Raw genomic sequence first — 19,777 nt, forward strand, 5'->3', positions numbered from 1 at the left:
GATGATGATACAGTTTGTGAAAAAGGCTTAAGCGAAGCATCGCACGTGGAGAAGCAAGCGTAGGTAGTTTAACGTTAGCTTTCGTTATCGCGATGGTCGCATTTCAATTGTAATTAGAGAGTATAAAACGGACCGAATCATTTTGTACCATTTCAAGCGAATGTACCAAATTATTATAATGCGGATCCCAAACTGAATCGGCATATTCTAACTTAGGGTGAAAGAGTGTTTTATATAGCATTTGTTTGAGAGATGAAGGCGATTTTACAAAGTTACAACGAAGATATCCGAGCATGCGATTAGCGTTGCAGACAACATGAGAGATGTGAGTATTCCATGTTAGATTGCTACTGATGTGAACTCCAAGGTACTTATATAAAGATACGCTGTTGAGTAGTGCATCATTTAAGTGACAAAATGGGTAAACTAGTCATCTTTCTAGAGACTCGCATGAATTTGAATTTTTAGTGTTTAGTTCCATAAGCCATCTATTACACCACTCAAAGACTGCGGTAATGTCTGTTTGAAGAAGAGCGGAGTCGTTTGGACCTGGTATTTCTCGGATAATTATGCAATCATTGGCAAACAAATGAACGGATGAGGAAATGCAAGGTGGTAAATCGTTAATATAAATGAGGAAAAGAAGAGGACCAAGGACTGAGCCCTGCGGTACACCAGAATCGACTGTGCAGTCTTCAGAATTCGCTCCGTTAGGTGAAACAAACCGAGAACGATTAGCAAGAAAACTTTCAATCCAGATTAAAAGGCAGGGATCGAGCTTAAGTAGTCGTAATTTATAAATTAGCAGTTTGTGACACACTTTGTCGAAGGCTTTAGAAAAGTCAAGAAAAATGCAGTCAGCCAAGGACCTATTGTAAAGAATGGTAATTAGTTTGTGTACAAAAAGTGTTAGTTGAGTTTCACATGAGTATGATTTGCGAAATCCATGCTTTGATGGCGCAAAAAATGAATGCAACTCCAAAAACGTAGCTAGGGGAGAAGCCAAGATATGCTCTAGTATCTTATATGGTACACTTGTGAGTGATCAAGATGAGGCTGTGCTTGGCACGAGAGAGGCCACACTCGCTGACCAGACACCTACTATCTTGGATTGTACCCGTTCCCTCAGCAGCGTTCTCCGTCTCCTCCAGCTGCACCCAATCTGCCTCATAGTTCACATTCGGCCAGACGTCTTTCTCCTTCACCTTACCGGCGCTTTACATCACCGCTTCGCCCCACATCCCATCTTGCCGACCAGCACTCGGAAAACTAACTGTTGCACTTTTTGGAGGGGAAACTGCTTCCTATTGGTCTTCAAAAATCCTACCTGTTCGCCCAGCCAACATGCTTTATGTAACTGTGGGAGATGTTCCCGCGTCAGCTCTCATCGATACCAGTGCAGCCGTTTCTGTTCTTCATAGTGATCTGTGTTCACAGCTCCGGAAAGTAAAAACGCCTTATCTTGGACCTATTTTGCGTAGTTCTAATAATGCATTAATTCACCCCAACGGACAGTGTACTGCTCATGTTCTCATTGACGGCATTTGCCACCACATCAAGTTTATCATCCTTCCAAAGTGTATCCATGAACTTATACTGGGTTGGTACTTCCTACATTCTGCTTCAGCCATCATTTCATCATGAGGGGATGTTGTCCATATCATGGATACAGCACTTGCACCTGTTACAGGCTCTTCACCTTCATGCGTGAACTTGGCCATCGCTATAGTCTACCTCCTGCGTCTTGATCATGAAGACGTTGTAGCTATAACATCCTCAGATCACCGACGGAGACGCTCTAGTCACCCCTTCTTCCTGCTGTACTTGTCACGGAATTCTCATTGCCGCCGTCTCGTCCGGTTTTCACGTGGCCGCACCCTTCTGTCTGCTTGCAACCCAACCCCATATACTGTGAGGCTGCCCGAAATGATGACTGTGGCAGCCCTCGGCGACACTCAACCCATCTCTATAGTCACGCTTTGCCCTTCATCCCTAGCACCAACCTCAGGCTTGGATGATTCTTTCCTTCCGCCAGCCGTTCTTGGTTCTGACCTAAGAGCCGCGCAGTCCGAAGCCTTACTGGTGGTCATGGCGAAGCACAAAGCTTGTTTTGATAGCTGTTTCTCTTTGTTCAGCCAAACTTCTGTGGCTACACATCGCATCATAACTGAAGGCTCCGCCATAATACGATGACGCCCCTATCGTGTATCGCCGTCCGAACGAAAGGTCATTCAACAACAGGTTGCTGACATGCTTGCGCACAAGATAACACGGTCTTCTTCTAGCCCCTGGGCTTCTGCCATCGTTCTGGTAAAGAAAAAAGATGGCTCTGTTCGCTTTTGCATCGATTATCGAGCGCTCAATAAGATCACACGCAAGGACGTATATCCAACACCTCGCATTGACGATGCTTTGGACACACAACAAGGGGCGGAGTATTTCTCCAGCCTTGATCTTCGATCAGGATACTGGCAAATTCCGATGAATGAGACTGACAAAGAAAATGCCGCATTCGCTACATCAGATGGACCTTATTAATTTAATGTGATGCCTTTTGGCCTTTGTAATGCTCCCGCCACATTTGAGCATATGATAATAACGCACTTTGTGGACTAAAATCAAAGCAAGACAATGTATTGGGCCACGTCGTCTCAAAAGATGGCATCCAGCCAGACACCGAAAAGATTAGGGTTCTCCACTTTCCTCACCCCCAGCAACCGAAAGATCTGCGTAGTTTCCTTGGTTTGGCGTCATATTTTTGTCGATATATATGCACCTTCGCTGCAATAGCGGCTCGTCTACTCAAGCTACTGCTTACCGGGGCCTCTTTCACATGGACTAACGACTGCGAGTCGGCTTTGCAAGCTCTCAAGCAGCGTCTTACTTCCAGACCAGTGCTTCGCCACTTCGATGATTGAGCCCCCACCATACTCCATACTGACGCAAGCGCACAAGGTATTGGTGCAGTACTTCTGCAACCTAATGCAGCCTCTAAAGAGCAACTCATAGCATATACTAGCAGAACATTTTCTCCAACTGAGCGTAACTACACCATTACAGAAGAAGAGTGCCTGGCTATCATTTGGTTGATTCAGAAATTTCGCCCATACCTTTACAGCTCCCACTTCACCATTGTAACCAACCATTATGCTCTGTGTTGGCTGTCAATGAAAAACATGTCGGGACGCTTAGGACGCTGGATATTCTGCTTGCAGCAATATGACTTTACAATACCGTACAAGTCTGCAAAACGTCATCGTGATGCAGACACATTGTCTTGCTGACCTTTCTCGCTCTGTCCCGATAACGCGCTGTCGTCTTCCCCACCACGTCATTCCGATGCTATACCTGCTTCACACCAGCTCTTGATAACGCCCCTGGACCAAATTTCGCTTTCATCATGCTCTGATTTCGTCTTGCTTCAGCCTACTGTCGAGCTCTCATGGATCGCCTTAGTTCGTTCGCCGAATCACCCAACAGCCGCTTGGGACACCAACTTCGACAATTATGCCTTCAAGATGGCGTGCTACATCGCCACGGTTTCCACCCAACAGGTCACTGGTGAATCCCAGTTCTGCCTCGCTGTCTTCGCCTGCGGGTATTAGAGGCACTTCACGACGATGTATCGGCAGGCCACTTAAGCTTCCACAAGACTTACGATCGCATCAAGACCCGCTGCTTCTGGCCTGGCCTATCCACAACGGTGGCCAAATACATTGCCTCTTGTGCATCATGTCAGCACCGCAAACGCTCGACATCCCCTCCTGCCAATTTACTACAACCTCTCCCTTGCCCGGTCACATCTTTTGAATTTGTTGGCATTGATTTATTTAGTCCCTTGCCTTTGCCACCCACCGGTCACCGTTGGATTGTCACTTCAGTCGACCAATTAACAAGATATGCTGAGACTGCCCCTCTGCGATCGGGTATTGCTTCTGAGGTCGCGGACTTTTTGTTGTGCTCCATAGTCTTGCGCCACGGCGCTCCTCATGTTCTTCTGAGTGACCGAGGCAAGGCGTTTATTTCCCAAGTTCTCGAGGAGGTTCTTCGGGCCGCTGATTCCGTCCACAAAGCTACTTCTACCTATCATCTGCAAACCAATGTCCTTACTGAGCGCTTCCACCGTACGCTGTCTGACATGATTTCCATGTACATCCGTCCTGACCACACAAACTGGGATAAAATTCCTTTTGTGACATTCGCATATAATACTGCTACTCAACTGACTACCGGCTACAGCTCTTTCTTCCTTGTGTATGAATGATCTCCTTCCACCATATTCGACAGAGAATTATTTTTAGCACCTTCTTCGCCTAATGCGTCCCTTCCAGAAGATTTTGCTGCCCAAGTTGCACATAGTCGTCAAATCGCCTGGCAAAGCACAGAAGCTACCCAAGCTGAGTGCAAACGTCGCTGCGACAACAATAGCCGTGACCTCCGTTTTCACCCTGGAGACCAAGTCCTTATGCAAAAAAGAGGCGAGCAGACAGGACACAAGAGTAGAGAAGTGGACAACACAAACGCCGACTATCAACTGAAGGGAGCACTGAGGCGAAAAAAGAAAGAAGACACAAAACTCATCTGTGCAAGCTCAGTAATGGTGTCACCATGTGTCAGTTGGGTACATGTGCCGGTCTACGCGAGAGATAACTGTTAAAGCACTTAATCTCTTCCTTATGTAAAGTAATCGAAGGATGACTCACGCACGCACTTTCACCATTATAGATATGCCATGCCTCTACCATAAGACGCGTATCTTCGTTCTTATGCCTGTACAACATTGCGCATTCATCTAACTCTGGCGTGCAGTTACAATCTTGGCAATGTAGGGAAAGATTAGAAGGCGATCCACCAGTTAGCGATCTTTTATGTTCCATTAGCCTCTGATTGATACACCGTCCCGTTTGCCCTATGTAAAACTGGCCACAGTTAAGAGGAATTATTTAAACCACATCCATATAACAGTCAGTAAAACTGTTTTTCTTATTGTCCTTCACTGTTCTTTTTTTTTGCATTTTACCTGCTTCTTTTTTTTCATAGGGAAAACGGGACGGTGTATCAATCAGAGGCTAATGGAACATAAAAGATCGTTAACCGGTGGATCGCCTTCTAATCTTTCTCTACATTGCCAAGATTGTAACTGCACACCAGAGTTAGATGAATGCACGACATTGCACAAGCATAACAATGAAGATCCGCGTCTTATGGTAGAGGCATGGCATATCTATAATGGTGACCCGCCGTGGTTGCTCAGTGGCTATGGTGTTCGGCTGCTGAGCATAAGGTCGCGGGATCGAATCCCGGCCATGGTGGCCGCATTTCGATAGGGTCGAAATGCGAAAACACCCATGTACTTAGAGTTAGGTGCACGTTAAAGACCCTCAGGTGGTCGAAATTTCTGTAGTGCTGCGCTACGGCGTGCCTCATAATCAAGGTTGTTTTGGCACGTAAAAACCCATAATTTAATTTTTTTTAAATCTATAATGGTGGAAGTGCGTGCGTGAGTCAGCCTTCGATTACATTACATAAGGAAGAGATTAAGTGCTTTAACAGTTGTCTCTCACGTAGACCGGCACATGTACCTGACTGACACCTGGTGATACCATTCCTGAGCTTGCACAGATGACTTTTGTGTCTTCTTTCTTTTTTCGCCTCACTGCTCCCTTCAGTTGATAGTCGGCGTTCTTGTTGTTCACTTCTCTACTCTTGTGTCCTGTCTGCATGTCTCTTTTTTGCATAATGAATCTTTACCAACTAGCTCAGCTTTCTATCGTTCTAAGACCAAGTCCTACTTTGGACTCCAGTCGGCACTCCAGGGCTCTGTGAGAAGTTCCTTCAGCGCTACATTTGCCCATACACCGTTGTGCAGCAAACATCTGCAGTGGACTATCTCGTCTGTCCTGTACACTCCATCACTGACCGCTGCCCCCGGAATGCCGAAATTGTTCACATCTAGTGGATGAAGCCGTTCACTTCCCGCTTAGATAATCTCTAATCTGCGGCCAGGCTGGCCACTTCCATGACAGGGGAAGTTAGTGTAAGCACTATTAACGTACTTCATCATTTTCATTTGTACATAGCCATCATCATCTTCCCTGTTCTTCTACTTTTCGGGCATGAGTTGGGGCATTGCCCTTTTTCTAATAAAAAGCGCTGCACAGCTTGGTCAGTCTTGGTCTTATACTACTATAACTAACCCTGGGAGTGCTGGGAGTGTTAGCCAGCGCCACTACTCACAAACCTAGACGGCGGATGTGGAACATCCTTTCTGCTGCAAGCGTCACGAATATGTTATCTTTTTGGGTGAACGCAACAGGTCAATAAACCCCCACATACTACCTGAAGGCATGAATGTTGCCAGATTCGATTTGTTGCCAGTACTAATTTATACAAAGAAATTATAAATAATGGTATTGAAAGTCGATAAAGAAGCAACCTGCCGCAGGCGGGGAACAATCCCATATCTTTCGCATTATGCGTGGAATGCTCTACCGATTGAGCTACCGATGTTCCATGCTGCCACCTAGGTTTACGAGTTATGGCGCTGGCTAACACTCCCAGGGTTAGTTCTTGTAGCAACACATAAATACTCTGGAAAGTAAATGGGGAAATGGCACTAGGGTAGCTTAATTTGTAGAGTATCGCAAGCTTAATGTGAAAGACGTAGGATCGTTCCCCACCTGCGGCAAGTTGTTTTTTATCTAATTTCAATTTAACTGATTTATAATTTCATCCAATTTCAATTTAATTGATCTATAATTTCTTTATTTCAATTATTAAGTACAAGTAATTTTTGCTGTATTGTCCTTGGTGTCTTTGTTTGTTAGCTTATTGTGATGTGATTAATAAAAATCGGGCCCCTCTTTTAACCCCCTTTCTTCTTGTCCCTTTCTTTATAGATATCTTCCTACTTTTCTTGTGTAGAATTAAGGTAGCTGTGAAATCTCTGTAGAGAACGTCCAAAACATTTGCGTAGGCGGTCTTCACTCCTTGTTTGCGTAAAGCCTCTAAGACTGCTGGTACCTCTACTGAATCTACTGCCTTTTCGTAATTTATGAAAGTCATATAGAGAGGGTGATCATACTCTGCGGATTTCTCGCTTACCTGATTAATGACGTGCATGTGATCCATTGTAGAGTATCCCTTCCTGAAGCCAGCCTGTTCCCTTGGTTGGCTAAACTCCAGTGCCGCCCTTATTTTATTGCAAATTATCTTGGTGGATATCTTATATAATACTGGGAGCAAGCTAATCCACCTATGATTTTGAATTCTTTAACATCTCCCTTTTTGTGGATTAGTGTAATGTGTGTTCTTCCAGTTTTCTGGGACCCTTGCAGTCAATAGACACTTCGTATACAGAAGCAGGGCTAGGGTATGGGCTAGTTGGTATTCCATTGTAAACATCACTTGCAGCGCATACATAGACAGGGTACAAAAGAACGACAAAGGCAAGCGATTATCTTCGTCGTTCTTTTGGTCCCTGTCTATGCATGCGTTGTTAGTGATAAGAGAGCTGCCAGTTTTCCAAGCATTCTCTCGCCCATCTTTGATTAAATCGACTGATATTCCATCTTCTACTGCCGCTCTTCCTTGTTTCATGTCTTGCAAGGCCCTTCTGACCTCATCACCAGTTATAGGAGGAGTTTCTGTTTCCTGTTCATTTCTGCTTCAAATGGAGGCATTCTAACTTCTCTGGGTACTGTTTAGGTCAGTGCAGAATTCTTTTGCTGCTGTTACTATACATTCGAGATTGCTGATGATATCACCCTGTTTATCTTTCAGTGCATTCATCTTGGTTTGTCCTGCGCCAAGTTTCCTTCTCACTGATTCCATGCTGCAACCATTTTTTACAGCTTCTTCAGTTTTTCTCACATTATAATTTTGAATATCCCTTATTTTGACAGTTCCGTGAATTCTATCTTATCTCTTGAGTTGCACACTTTCATTCTTTTTCGTTTCTTTATTAGGTCCTGTGTTACTTGGGGGAGCTTGCCTACTGTTTGCCTTGGTGCCTTGCCTCCCACTTCAATTGCTGCCTCTGAAGCCAGTCTAGTTATGGTTTCGTTCATTACCTCTATGTCATCTTCAGCTCTCTGTTCCAAGGCTGCATATTTGTTTGCAAGTACCACCCTGAATTTGTCTGCTTTTACCCTTACTGCCTCTAGGTTCACCTGTTTTTTCTTGACCACATTTACTATTTCTCGCTTCAAATTGAGGTGAATCCTAGCCCTCACTAACCTATGATCACTGGACTTTACCCTACCTACCAATTCTACATTCTGCACTATGCTGGGATCGTCAGAAAGTATGAAGTCAATTTCATTTCTTGTTTCGCCATTAGAGCTTTTCCACATCCACTTTCTGTTGCTATGCTTCTTGGAAAAGGTGTTCATTATACGAAGCTTATTTCTTTCAGCGAATTCTACCAGCATCTCTCCTCTAGCGTTCCTAGATTCGGCACCATAGTTGCCATTTGCTCGTTCCCCAGCCTGCCTTTCCCCCCATTTGCATTGAAGTCGCCCATGACCACAACCTGTATACTGAGTTTGCATTTTTGTCATCGCTAATTCAACATCTTCATAAAACTGATCTACTTCATCATCATCATCCTGACTGGACGTTGGAGTGTAGGCTTGTACTGCCTTTATTCTATACCTCTTATAAAGTTTGACTACGACTACTGCTACCCTCCCATTAATGCTGTAGAATTCGTCAATGTTGCTCGCTATGTCCATATGGATTAGGAATCCTACCCCGTATTGCTTCTTATCTGGGAGACCTCTATAGCAGAGGACATGGCCCTTAGTCAGTGCTGTATAAGCTTCACCCGTTCAAATCTCACTGAGGCCAATGATATCCCAAACAATGTCTCATAGTTGCTCAAAGAGTCCTGCTAAGCTAGCCTCATTCGACAGAGTTCTGGCATTAAAGGTTGACAGGATCAGCTTTTATTGGCGGCCTGTCCAGGCCCAGAGATTCTTAGCACCTTCTGCTGCGTTACAGGTCTGACCGTCGCCTTGGTCAGCTGCTCTGCAGGTGCTGGGGACTGAGGGCCACGGTTTATTTGTTGGAGTCATTTGGGAGAGGGGTGGCCGTGTACTGCACCAGGGAGGCCAATTCCTGTTCTGGTGAGGGAGTGTCTTTGTTGAAGCTTAGTGTGCCTTCCTAATTTGGTTGTACCTGGATTATTATAGACCCACTCGCTCTCGGCATCTTTTGCCGGTGTTGTGCGTCACTCCAAGCCTGCAGATGTAGTGCACTGGAGGAAGGTGAAATTCAAGCTCACTATCGGGGGAAAAAAAGGATTTGAACTTTTGACTATGTGTCACAGACCGGCGCCAACCATGTTATATATATATTTCTTTAGAGTGTGTTTTTCGGGCATCCCGTTCCGAGTCTACGGGAAGAGGCCGCGAGAGAGGGCGGAGAGGACTGCCCAGGGTCGAGGGGCATCTGGAGACGGTCGCCTTTGTGAGCGGCGCAAGCGGCTGCTCTTCGGCGGCGGCTTCGTTGTCCCCTTCGACGGAGTGGGGGCTTGGCCGCGGTGTAAGATTACAAGAGTGGAGCAGGCAGAGCGCACGGTGAAGAAAGTTGTGCGCCCTGTTTCCACTGTTCGGTTGCTTCCGCTGGTCGGGATCGCGGAGACGGCCGGGCCATAAATCGACTGTGCGCATGCTGTCTTCGGTGGCGCCGAGAGAAAAAACGCCTGTAAATAACTGCTGGGCACAGCACTTCTTGTCACCAGCGCCTTCCCGCCGCCAGCTCGTTAGCAGTTCGGTGGGAAGGGGGACAGTCGGTTGGAAGCAGGCAGTGAAGAAGGTTGTGTGAGTCTTTGCGGCGTGCGGGGCCGAATTCCTGACGGCGAGGCGCGCGTTTCATCGCACCGGGCCCGCCGCCTTCGAGCCATCGCCGCAACGACTGCCACACGAGCCGTCCCCGTTCTTCGCTGCGCTACGATATGGTCTGTCCGCCGGCTTGTCCTCTTCTTCTTCTTTGTTAACTCTCAATGACTCGCGTGCCTCTAAACTCCTTTGTTTACTGTTGTTGTAACCCTGCCTGATTGTGTGTTCTGGTCGTGTTTCCAATTGTGTGTGCTTCTCGCCAATTCTGTTCGTACCTAGTTTGAGTTCTTTGTTACCTTATTGTCCGTGATCAGTTTTGTGTATGATTAAATGCTTGTTATTCCCCTTCAACGAGTTGCTTCGTGATTGCCGACGCACCAATACACGGGCGTCTTGCTCGGGCTGACCAACCCTGAATAAATAAATGTTGTACAAGGACCTCTCGCTTGTAGGCCGGGGCGAAGCGTAAAGCGGACCCCCTGTGCTCCGTCGGCTTGCGCCTGGCAGCCGGGATCGGCGAGCGAAGTGTAAGGTTTTTGTGACACTATGGCAACCGAGCATCTGACATAGCTCAGACAGATAATCCCCTAGGCAGCGAGGCTACCTTATCGCCGAAGAGCACAGCCCTCAGGGCCTTACATGCCCAAGAGATCTGTTGATTTATTCAGCCTCTGCGGGTTTTGCTGATCGTTATAGGTTGCATGGTATATTGCCATTTCTCAGTGGTCCTATAACATCGTGATTCGTGAATCTCACAGGCACAAGCAGCCTTGAGCGCGCCTAGGTATACAATATGTTTTCAGTGAATTTGAACTACGCTAAAAACTTGTGTGAAAGAAATAAGAAGGAAAAACTTTTCAGCGCTTACCGAGAAGCCCTGAGCCACGTATTGTCCGCTTATTGTCATGTCTGCCTGCCTCTTGCTGTCCGAAAACTTGTGCTCCCGGGTAAATACTTTGAGTGGTGAGATGGGCCACCCGTACAATACGGCTGTGAGCCTCGCGCAGAACAGATGACCTTGACAGTTCCTAGGTGTCTTCGGCCTTTCTACAGCTTTGGACACCACTTATAGCACAGCTAATGAGAAGGAAGAAATGGGGGAACTGGCCCTTTAGTTTCCTGGGGACGCTGCGGGCCTATATGCTAGGAAGTAAGGAATGCTATGCCTCATTTAAGCTACTGTACTGCCATCTTCGATCAGTCAGACTGATATAGCAAGGCAGACGCACGGAGTCAATGAAGGAATGCTCTTTATTCCAGAGCGCACGCGTGCTTATATAGCTTTTGTCGAGATGCTACCAGCATTTCCGAGACGCTAGCAGTGCTTCGGAGATGCTGTTGGTGCAATGACACTACACTCCCCCCCCCCCCCCCCCTTTTGTTTATTTATAACCCCAACACTCGGGCTGCCGATGCTCTCTTGTCCATGTCTGGTTGACTGAGGTCGGGGGATTGGGATGGAGTTGCTTCAGGTGTATGGCAAGCAGGTCCCTTTTCTTGATGCAGGCGAGTCAGATTCCGTTGGAGGGAGTGTCTGCCGAGTTCTTGGGAATGGCACAGGAAGAGGAGTCATGGGCTGCTCAGGAGCGGGAAATGTTGTCTCTACCAGGTGGTCTGCGTGAACGAACTGCTCTTTGTTTTGTATGTTCACAACATAAGTTGCAGCACTGATTCGTCTGACGATAATAGTAGTAATCCATGCCGGTTCACCTGGTCTAGTTCCCATCACCCGCACCGTGTCATCTCCTTTGAACTTGCACCAGTGGGCAGCAGGCTGCTGGACATGCCGTCGCTTGTCTTTCTCTAGATGGTTCGGAAGCTAGGGGTGCAGCATGGTTAACCATGTCCTTGGACTCCATGACAGGAACGATTCGGCCAGGGTTTTTCCGGCTTCTGCATATGGGGTGTTTCTTTAGTAGAAAAGAAACTGGTCAACCCGATGTTGAATAGATTTGGAAACTCCCTCTCTTTTCGTCATCCTTCAACTGTTTTTCCAGGTTCCTTTTCACAGTCTGAACAAGGTGTTCAGCAGCTCCATTAGGCGCTGGATGATAAGGTGTTGCTGTCTTGTGGCGGATTTCGTTTGATGAGAGGGAAACTGCGAACTCTGACGATACGAACTGTGGGCCGTTGTCGCTGACAACCTCTTCCAGCAGGCCAAAAGATTTGTCTTGCTTTACTTTGAGTCCGTGGAGATCAAACATTGTCAGCCCAGCCTCAACCCGATTCTGGCATTCCTCGATAGATGCTCCGGCTACGAGGATGCCTTCCAGGTAGCACATGAGTCCTTCCAGTCCTTTCAGCATCTTGTCCATAACAGACTTGTGCTCAGGCTTTGGGACGACTACAAGTGGTGTAGCCAGTCGCTCTGCATGACTGGCTGCAAGATCCTTCCGTCCTTGAGTGCAAGCAATTCCTGTTAAACGGAATTTTTCAGTGCATAGACAACAGGACGAGTCTTGCAGAAGACCGGATGAGTCTCTTCTTTCAAAACTATTTTTGCTTCATAGCCCTTTATCAAACCAACTTGCGGACGGAACACATTGGGTACTTCTGCAGCAGGACTTTTTTTTTTTTTTTTTGCTCTGCTTCCACATTGAAATTGGTATTCCAGTTCAATTTGAGCTACGCAAGCCAGTTGCACCCTACTAGGTACGGTTGAGTTTCAGGAACGACAATCACTGGCGAATTTTTCTTTTGCCCTTCATTCTCAACACTTACATGTGTCTGTCCTGTCGTCTTGAGTGGCGTGCCACCGTAACTTTTCAGTTCGAGAAGGCACTTTGTCAGAGCTGGCTTCCGAGGCATTTGAGCATAGATCTGCTCGTTGATAATACATACGGCTGCACCAGTATCTATATGCATGCTCACAGGTTGGCCCGTGATTTTCACTTCCGCCAGATAAGGCCTTTAAATTTGCTTGTTTAACCAACTTGAAAAAGGTGCAAGTGGTCCGGCTCGGTCTGTACCTCGAGTGCATTAACTGCTTTGCCATTTTTCTTCATACAAAGCTTCGCTAGATGGCCTACTTTCTTGCACCAGTGGCATTGTGCCTTACGATATTTGCAATCACTTGCGTAGTGCTTGTCTCCGCATATGTAGCAATTTCTGCTTACACAGAAACCTTGTGGTGTGCTTCGTCATCATCATCAGCCTGGCTACGCCCACTGCAGGGCAAAGGCCTCTCCCATACTTCTCCAACAACCCTGGTCATGTGCTAATTGTGGCCATGTTGTCCCTGTGATGGGCTTACCCTAGGTTTTTCTTGCGGACAGCCTTTTTTGCTGACAGCGTGGATAGTTTTGTCCATTTGTTGATATCCATTGGACAGTCAGGAGCTCTTCTACTCTCTTTTAGCAAGTTCCGCTGCTTACGCCAAGTTGCGAGTGGTTTCGAAGTTGAGTTCTTTCCTCTCTAGCAACGTTGTTTGTGTGGCCGGTTTTGGAGCTCCACAGCAACTTCGTCACGCAGCATGCCGTCCAGAAAAGTCCCGAATGTGCACTTGGCAGCCATGTGTCTTAGTTAAATGGTAAATGCTGAGACAGACTCCATTTCGAGCTGGTGCTGGCGATTGAACTTGAGCCTTTCAGGTATTACTTGGATACCCGGTGCGTAGTGCTCCTTCAAGATGTTGACCACATTGTTCAACTCCTCTTGTATAGCAGGCAACAGCAGGCCCTTGAGGGTCTTGAACGGGCATTTTCCAAGGGGGCAGTGATGAATGCAGTTTCCTTCAAGTTGCCATCTTCAATTTGTGACTCTCCAGTAATGGCCAAAACACTCTGCATACGAGTTGAAGTCTTCGTCACCACCTTCGACGTAGGAATCGAATTCCGAAAACTTCAACATGTTCAGTCACTCTGCCCACTCCGCTTTGCTCGTTGCCAATGGTAGCCAGACAGGCGCTGCTCACAAATGCGGTCCCATCCTCGTCGCCAGATGATATAGCAAGGCCGACACCACTGGAGCCAACGAAGGAATGCTCTTTATTCCACAGCGTGCATGCTTATGTAGCTTTTCCTGAGATGCTGGCAATGCTTCTGAGACGCTGTTGGGCAGTGGTGTGTACATTTTGTGGCCTTGCAGAAAAAAGCTGGGCGAAAAAGTAGTGACCACATGGAGGAAGGAAAACACGGAGGAGACCCTGACATCACTTTTTGTAAAGCCTCCATGATGTTAGAAGTTGGCTTTACTTTGTCATCTTGTTGTGGTAGATTCTCCTCTCTTGTTTACATTTCTCGCTTCCAGCATGCAACCCCACCAAGCCACATGAACATGCATTTTGTAGCGATCTGACCAATGAATCAGCTTGTAATGTACCATTGTGATATTGTTACCAAAGTCACGTCGTCTGAATATTGCATTCTAGCATTGAAAGGAGTTCATTATGCACTTCACATATTATATAGTGAGGCCAGGTCCAACCACTTTTGCCGGCTTTTGTGAAAATAAATTTGCACATTCTCACTGCACTACAAGAATGTACAGGCGATGACCGGCAGCATACTTTACGTGCATCACAACACATTGACCTATGGCTAGCCCATCTGCAGTTTACGGATGCTGCAGTTTACAAATATTATTAAAGGCAAAATCAGACATCCACCCCTTCGTAGCAATTGCTACAAAGGAAACCCATATGGGTTCTTCGAATAAAAAGCCTCGCAGTTGCGGAAACATTTGTCCTCTTCCGGGACTCTAACCTGCGACCACCACCTTTCAGCGGCAGCCGCTCTACCATCTGACCTTTACCCATGAGACATGGATTCCATAGCACCGGTTGCTTGTAAGCCATTGCTACCCCAAGTAAGTTTAAGGTAGCTGGGACCTTGTGTCATTGTAGGCAGTTATCAGAAAAGTAGCAGTGCTGGCAGTATTGTGCAAGGATAGTGAATGAGACTGGTTGCTGCTTGTTACAGGCTGCTGCCAGCAGCAGATGTAGATCAGGGCACGGTATCATCCCATGCCACGAACCAATTGCAGTTTTTTGACAATGTGTGGTGGCAACACATAATAGCATGAACCATCTTTGTGGTAGTATTAATTATCTGTATTGTCTTTAATTTTCAATTCATGCCCCAATGCGTTTCTTGTTTTTGGTGGCAGAAGAAAGTTTCTCACTGCTGAGTCCATCACTTTGCACAGACAGGGGCATGCCTGCAGAGCCTAGCGGTGCAGTCAGCACCGCGACGCCAGTCGTGCCGACGACGTCTGCCACGAGGTTCCTCCTGTGGCTCTGCTGGTAGCAGTCGTGATGTTGTCCGGCACCTGTCTATGAAGCGGTCCCCAACCAGCCCCCTGGGTGAGTGCCTGCTCAGCCATATTAGCACAGCACATTGGCTAGCCCATGTTCCACATCATCATCGCCATCGTCATCATCAGCAACAGCCGATTTTACATCCACTGCAGGACGAATGGTCGCATGTTCCACATGTGAGCATTTGTTTATTTAATTTGCTTGTTTTTTATTTGGGCAATTACAATATTTGCCCATAAGGTGAAGCAAAAGGAGGACATAATCCTCCTGATTAAGGCCTTAGGCCTTGCTAGAGCAGGAGAACTTGCAGTTTCAATGTTCAAGAAAATCTAAATGTCGTAACTAATGTAATATTACTTTATAAATATAGGCAGTTTTCATAAAACAGGAACATACAAAGAAAGTACTAGAAGTAATACAGCACTTTGCTTGAGCATCAGCAGTTTTTCACTCACTCTCTTCCAGGACTTGCATGGAAACATGAAAAGAGTACAAGATTTTATATAACATTAGCTTCTTACACTGTTGTTACTTATGAATCAAGAATCAACAATTGTTTTATTTGTTCCAGAATGAGAAATACAGGTCATGTACTACACAGGAGAAGGTCCCAGAATTAAAGGTTGCACTGGGACCCTCAACAAAAATTGCAAAGAACCAATACATCAGCAACAGCATAATACACTTTATAGCACTTTATACGATTCGTACAAAGCGCGTTTTCTCCACAGCCATCGCCGGGCTCCCGCACTACTTTCTAGAGAACGTGCCAGGAAAGTGGCAAAAAGCGCAGTGCTTCAAATTTCTAAGCGAGTCGAAATTATGCAGACACTTCCCGGCGCCACGTACTGCAGAGAACGGGCTTCGTAAGGCTCGCAATCAAGTTTTTCGACGGTCGCCGGCGTCCCCCCCCTCCCCCCCCCCTGTTGATTCCCAGCCGAGAAAGCTCCAGCGAGGCGGCAGAAAGCGTTGCGAGCGAGACTATAAACTCGCGGACAACTTTCTATGGGGGCGGAGCTTCTGCCCATGTGTTACCGCGCCAACTAGTTCGTCAGCGCTTGACAGTGCTTTCGGTTGCTCGGAGAAGACGCTGAATCGACGCTGCTTCCACGAGCAGCGGTTCCCTTTTGTCCAGACGGGGAAGGGATAAGCCGCAAAATAAGTAACCTTTTACGTTCAGTGGTGTGTTTTGTTTTATTTAACTGTTTCTAATAAGATGTGTGTTTTCTCTTCCCCAGCTTAAACTAACGTGGATGAAAACGCGGGACTCTTCAGAAGGGCTCACTTGCGCGCGCTTTGCCTCCGTAGCTTTCCCTGCAGAGCCACAGAAAGTTGTCGCTACGCTTCCGCTTTCCAGTACGAGTCTTAAACGAACTTTTCCTGCGCAATGCTTCGATGGAAGCGTCCATTTCTACCTTGAGGGGTGGCACGCGCGGGACGCAGGCGGCAAAGCAGAGGGCGATTATTGGCCTCGAGCTCCACCACTGGAAAAGCTGGCGCCACCATTGGCGTGACGTGCTAGGAGGGATCACGTGGACTTAGCGGCCGCGTCGGCTGCTTCGGGCGCGCCGAAGCGAGCAGAAAACGAGTTTAAATTCCCTCGTACGCTGCGGTCCTCATTTAGTGGTGAAATTTTCCCGCTTCGAGTGTCTCCTTCACAACGCTTCAAAGCACTACAATAGGTAGTGGCTGCCTTTGAAGGAGCGCAACATGGTCTGCTACTGCTCGGTGCCGCAGGGCCGGACGCACGTAACGGAGGCCGGTGTCAGCCTTATTCACATGTAGCCGCAGGACAAGACGCTGCGTGAAGCTTGGCTCGCGAAACATAAAACCGGCAAACAGTCATCGGCTACAACTCGGGTATGCAGCAAGCACAGACGCGAGGAAGATTTCTGCTACGGCGCCCGGTCTGCGATGTTCTGAAAACGCGCACTGAGACGCTCGCCCGAGTCCGCTGCCCGACTAATGTCATGATGGTTTGGTCTATGAACTTGTCGATGCTATAGATACTGGCAAGTTCAGTGGAGTGGAAAGGCAGCGGTTAGAAGCACATTTTAAAAAAGCATGGCATATGGTCATGTTTGTGTTATGAATTAATGCACTGGATTACAAAAAAGGAGCAGCGGGAAATTGCACGCTGAGAACACCGATAAACATACAGTGCGACGCAACTCGAGAAAAAATATTGAAAGCTCAAAGAATTTAGAAGAAAGAACGATTGAACCGTCACGACGGCACATTACAGTCCCCGTAGGCGTCGAAGTCTCTACAATGAAATTATTTTTGAACAGCTCTGATAGCGCCCACGCAACAATGGTTGCTTGTATACTTTCAAATGCTCATATTCTGCGGCCTAAAGCTCATGACACGGTGAGAAAACGCGCGTGCGGAGAAATCGAAACAGTGCGCGGACAAGCATGCAGACGAGCAGTCGGTCGCTGCGAATCTGCGCGATCGCTGCATTGAGGCTTCGTTCTATTACGCTCCATTTAGTTATACAAACACTATAAGAACCTATTTCACGTAGTTTGCTCTCGGCGTTTACCTACCTTTCACGCAAGAAGCCGGTTCGGGAGACTCCATATCGCGGCAACCGCGTGCAGTGGCGTTCACTGTACGTATTCGGCAAAGAGATAGCGTCTGTACACGATTGTGTGCTTTCAGTTTGCCCAAGATTATTATTTAGACACTAAGAAACTTCTCTCGTTTCGAAAGTACTTACAAAAATGTCCGGGAGAGCTCGCGCGTGGTGTTTTCAGTGACCGCTGACAGCAAAACCTATGAGGAGCGTGCCACGTGATCCCTCATACTACGCCAGCGAGGCGCTTCCGATAGATGGCGACTCCGTAACTCCTCGCCGCCAATAGCTTCGCGCCCTGCCATAACGCTGCCGCGAGCTGCCGACGCTGGCAGAGATACAAAGTATGGAATCGTGTCACATTTTTTAAGTTTTAGTGACCCCGTTCTGACCCGACTTGGTTTAGTTACAGCAGTGGTGCAGCAGGCAAGCTTTGTTCGGTGTCAAGTATGAGCGCGTCCAAGTGTACTTTCGTCCAGGACTGGACGAATCCGAAACATTGTGAGTTTGCCACCTGGGTTAGGCCCGTTGAAAATAACGCGAACGCGGCGTACTGTACGCTATGCAGAAAGCAGCTTTCGCTGAGCAACATGGGAAGAAGAGCGCTGACAAGTCACGCTGTAAGTAAGAAGCACCGACTTGCTGCAAACGGAGCCAGGCCTGGAGTGTGGCCTGATCCCGGTGACCAGAACGGGTAACGCACTCCCTCACCAGAGCAGGATTGGCCACCCTGGTGTAGTACTTGGCCACAACCTCCTATATGAACACAACAATCAAACCCCCGCCCTCAGTCCACACCAGCTGCGAAGCAACTGACCACGGCGGCGGTCAGACCTGCGACGCAGCAGAGGGTGCTAAGAATCACTGGCTCCGGACAGGCCGCCATTGGAATATGAACCTGACAACATTTAACGCTAGAACGTTATCTAGTGAGGCGAGTCTAGCAGTGCTATTGGAAGAATTAGAGGGCAGTAAATGGGATATCATAGGGCTTAGTGAAGTTAGGAGGCCAAAAGAAGCATATACAGTGCTAAAAAGCGGGCACGTCCTGTGCTACCGGGGCTTAGCGGAGAGAAGAGAACTAGGAGTCGGATTCCTGAATAATGAGAATATAGCTGGTAACATACAGGAATTCTATAGCATTAACGAGAGGGTGGCAGGTCTGGTTGTGAAACTTAATAAGAGGTACAAAATGAAGATTGTACAGGTCTGCGCCCCTACATCCAGTCATGATAACCAGGAAGTCGACAGCTTCTATGAAGACGTGGAATCGACGCTGGGTAGAGTGAAAACTAAATACACTGTACTAATGGGCGACTTTAATGCCAAGGTAGGCAAGAAGCAGGCTGGAGACAAGGCAGTGGGGGAATATGGCATAGGCACTAGGAATAGCAGGGGAGAGTTATTAGTAAAGTTTGCGGAACAGAATAATATGAGGATAATGAATACCTACTTCTGCAAGCGGGATAGCCGAAAGTGGACGTGGAGGAGCTCGAACGGCGAGGCTAGAAATGAAATAGACCTCATACTCTGCGCTAACCCTGGCATCATACAAGATGTAGACGTGCTCGGCAAGGTGCGCTCCAGTGACCACAGGATGGTAAGAACTCGAATTAGCCTAGACCTGAGGAGGGAACGGAAGAAACTGGTACATAAGAAGCCGATAAATGAGTTAGCGGTAAGAGGGAAAATAGAGGAATTCCAGATCAAGCTACAGAACAGGTATTCGGCTTTAACTCAGGAAGAGGACCTTAGTGTTGAAGCAATGAACGACAATCTCATGGGCATGATTAAGGAGTGCGCAATAGAAGTCGGTGGTAAGGCCGTTAGACAGGAAACCAGTAAGCTATCGCAGGAGACGAAAGATCTGATCAAGAAATGCCAATGTATTAAAGCCTCTAACCCTACAGCTAGAATAGAACTGGCAGAACTTTCTAAGTTAATCAACTAGCGTAAGACAGCGGACATCAGGAACTATAATATGGATAGAATTGAACAGGCTCTCAGGAACGGAGAAAGCCTAAAAACAGTGAAGAAGAAACTAGGAATAGGCAAAAATCAGATGTGTACGTTAAGAGACAAAGCCGGCAATATCGTTAC

At 47.2% G+C, this 19,777-nt stretch overlaps 1 protein-coding gene across 11 annotated transcripts in view; it reads left to right on the plus strand.

Moving 5' to 3' along the window:
• The window catches only part of gwl (serine/threonine-protein kinase greatwall), a 472,763-nt gene that overhangs the window by 211,940 nt on the left and 241,046 nt on the right, over window positions 1-19,777 (plus strand). For all 11 annotated transcript variants that reach the window (XM_065444899.1, XM_065444896.1, XM_065444897.2 and 8 more), the window contains one exon: window positions 14,988-15,144. In XM_065444899.1, coding sequence (XP_065300971.1) covers window positions 14,988-15,144 — 157 coding nt within the window. The remainder of the gene's footprint in view (window positions 1-14,987; window positions 15,145-19,777) is intronic.

The sequence above is a fragment of the Dermacentor albipictus genome, chromosome 1, assembly GCF_038994185.2.
Source record: "Dermacentor albipictus isolate Rhodes 1998 colony chromosome 1, USDA_Dalb.pri_finalv2, whole genome shotgun sequence".
Classification (NCBI taxonomy): Eukaryota; Metazoa; Arthropoda; class Arachnida; order Ixodida; family Ixodidae; genus Dermacentor; species Dermacentor albipictus.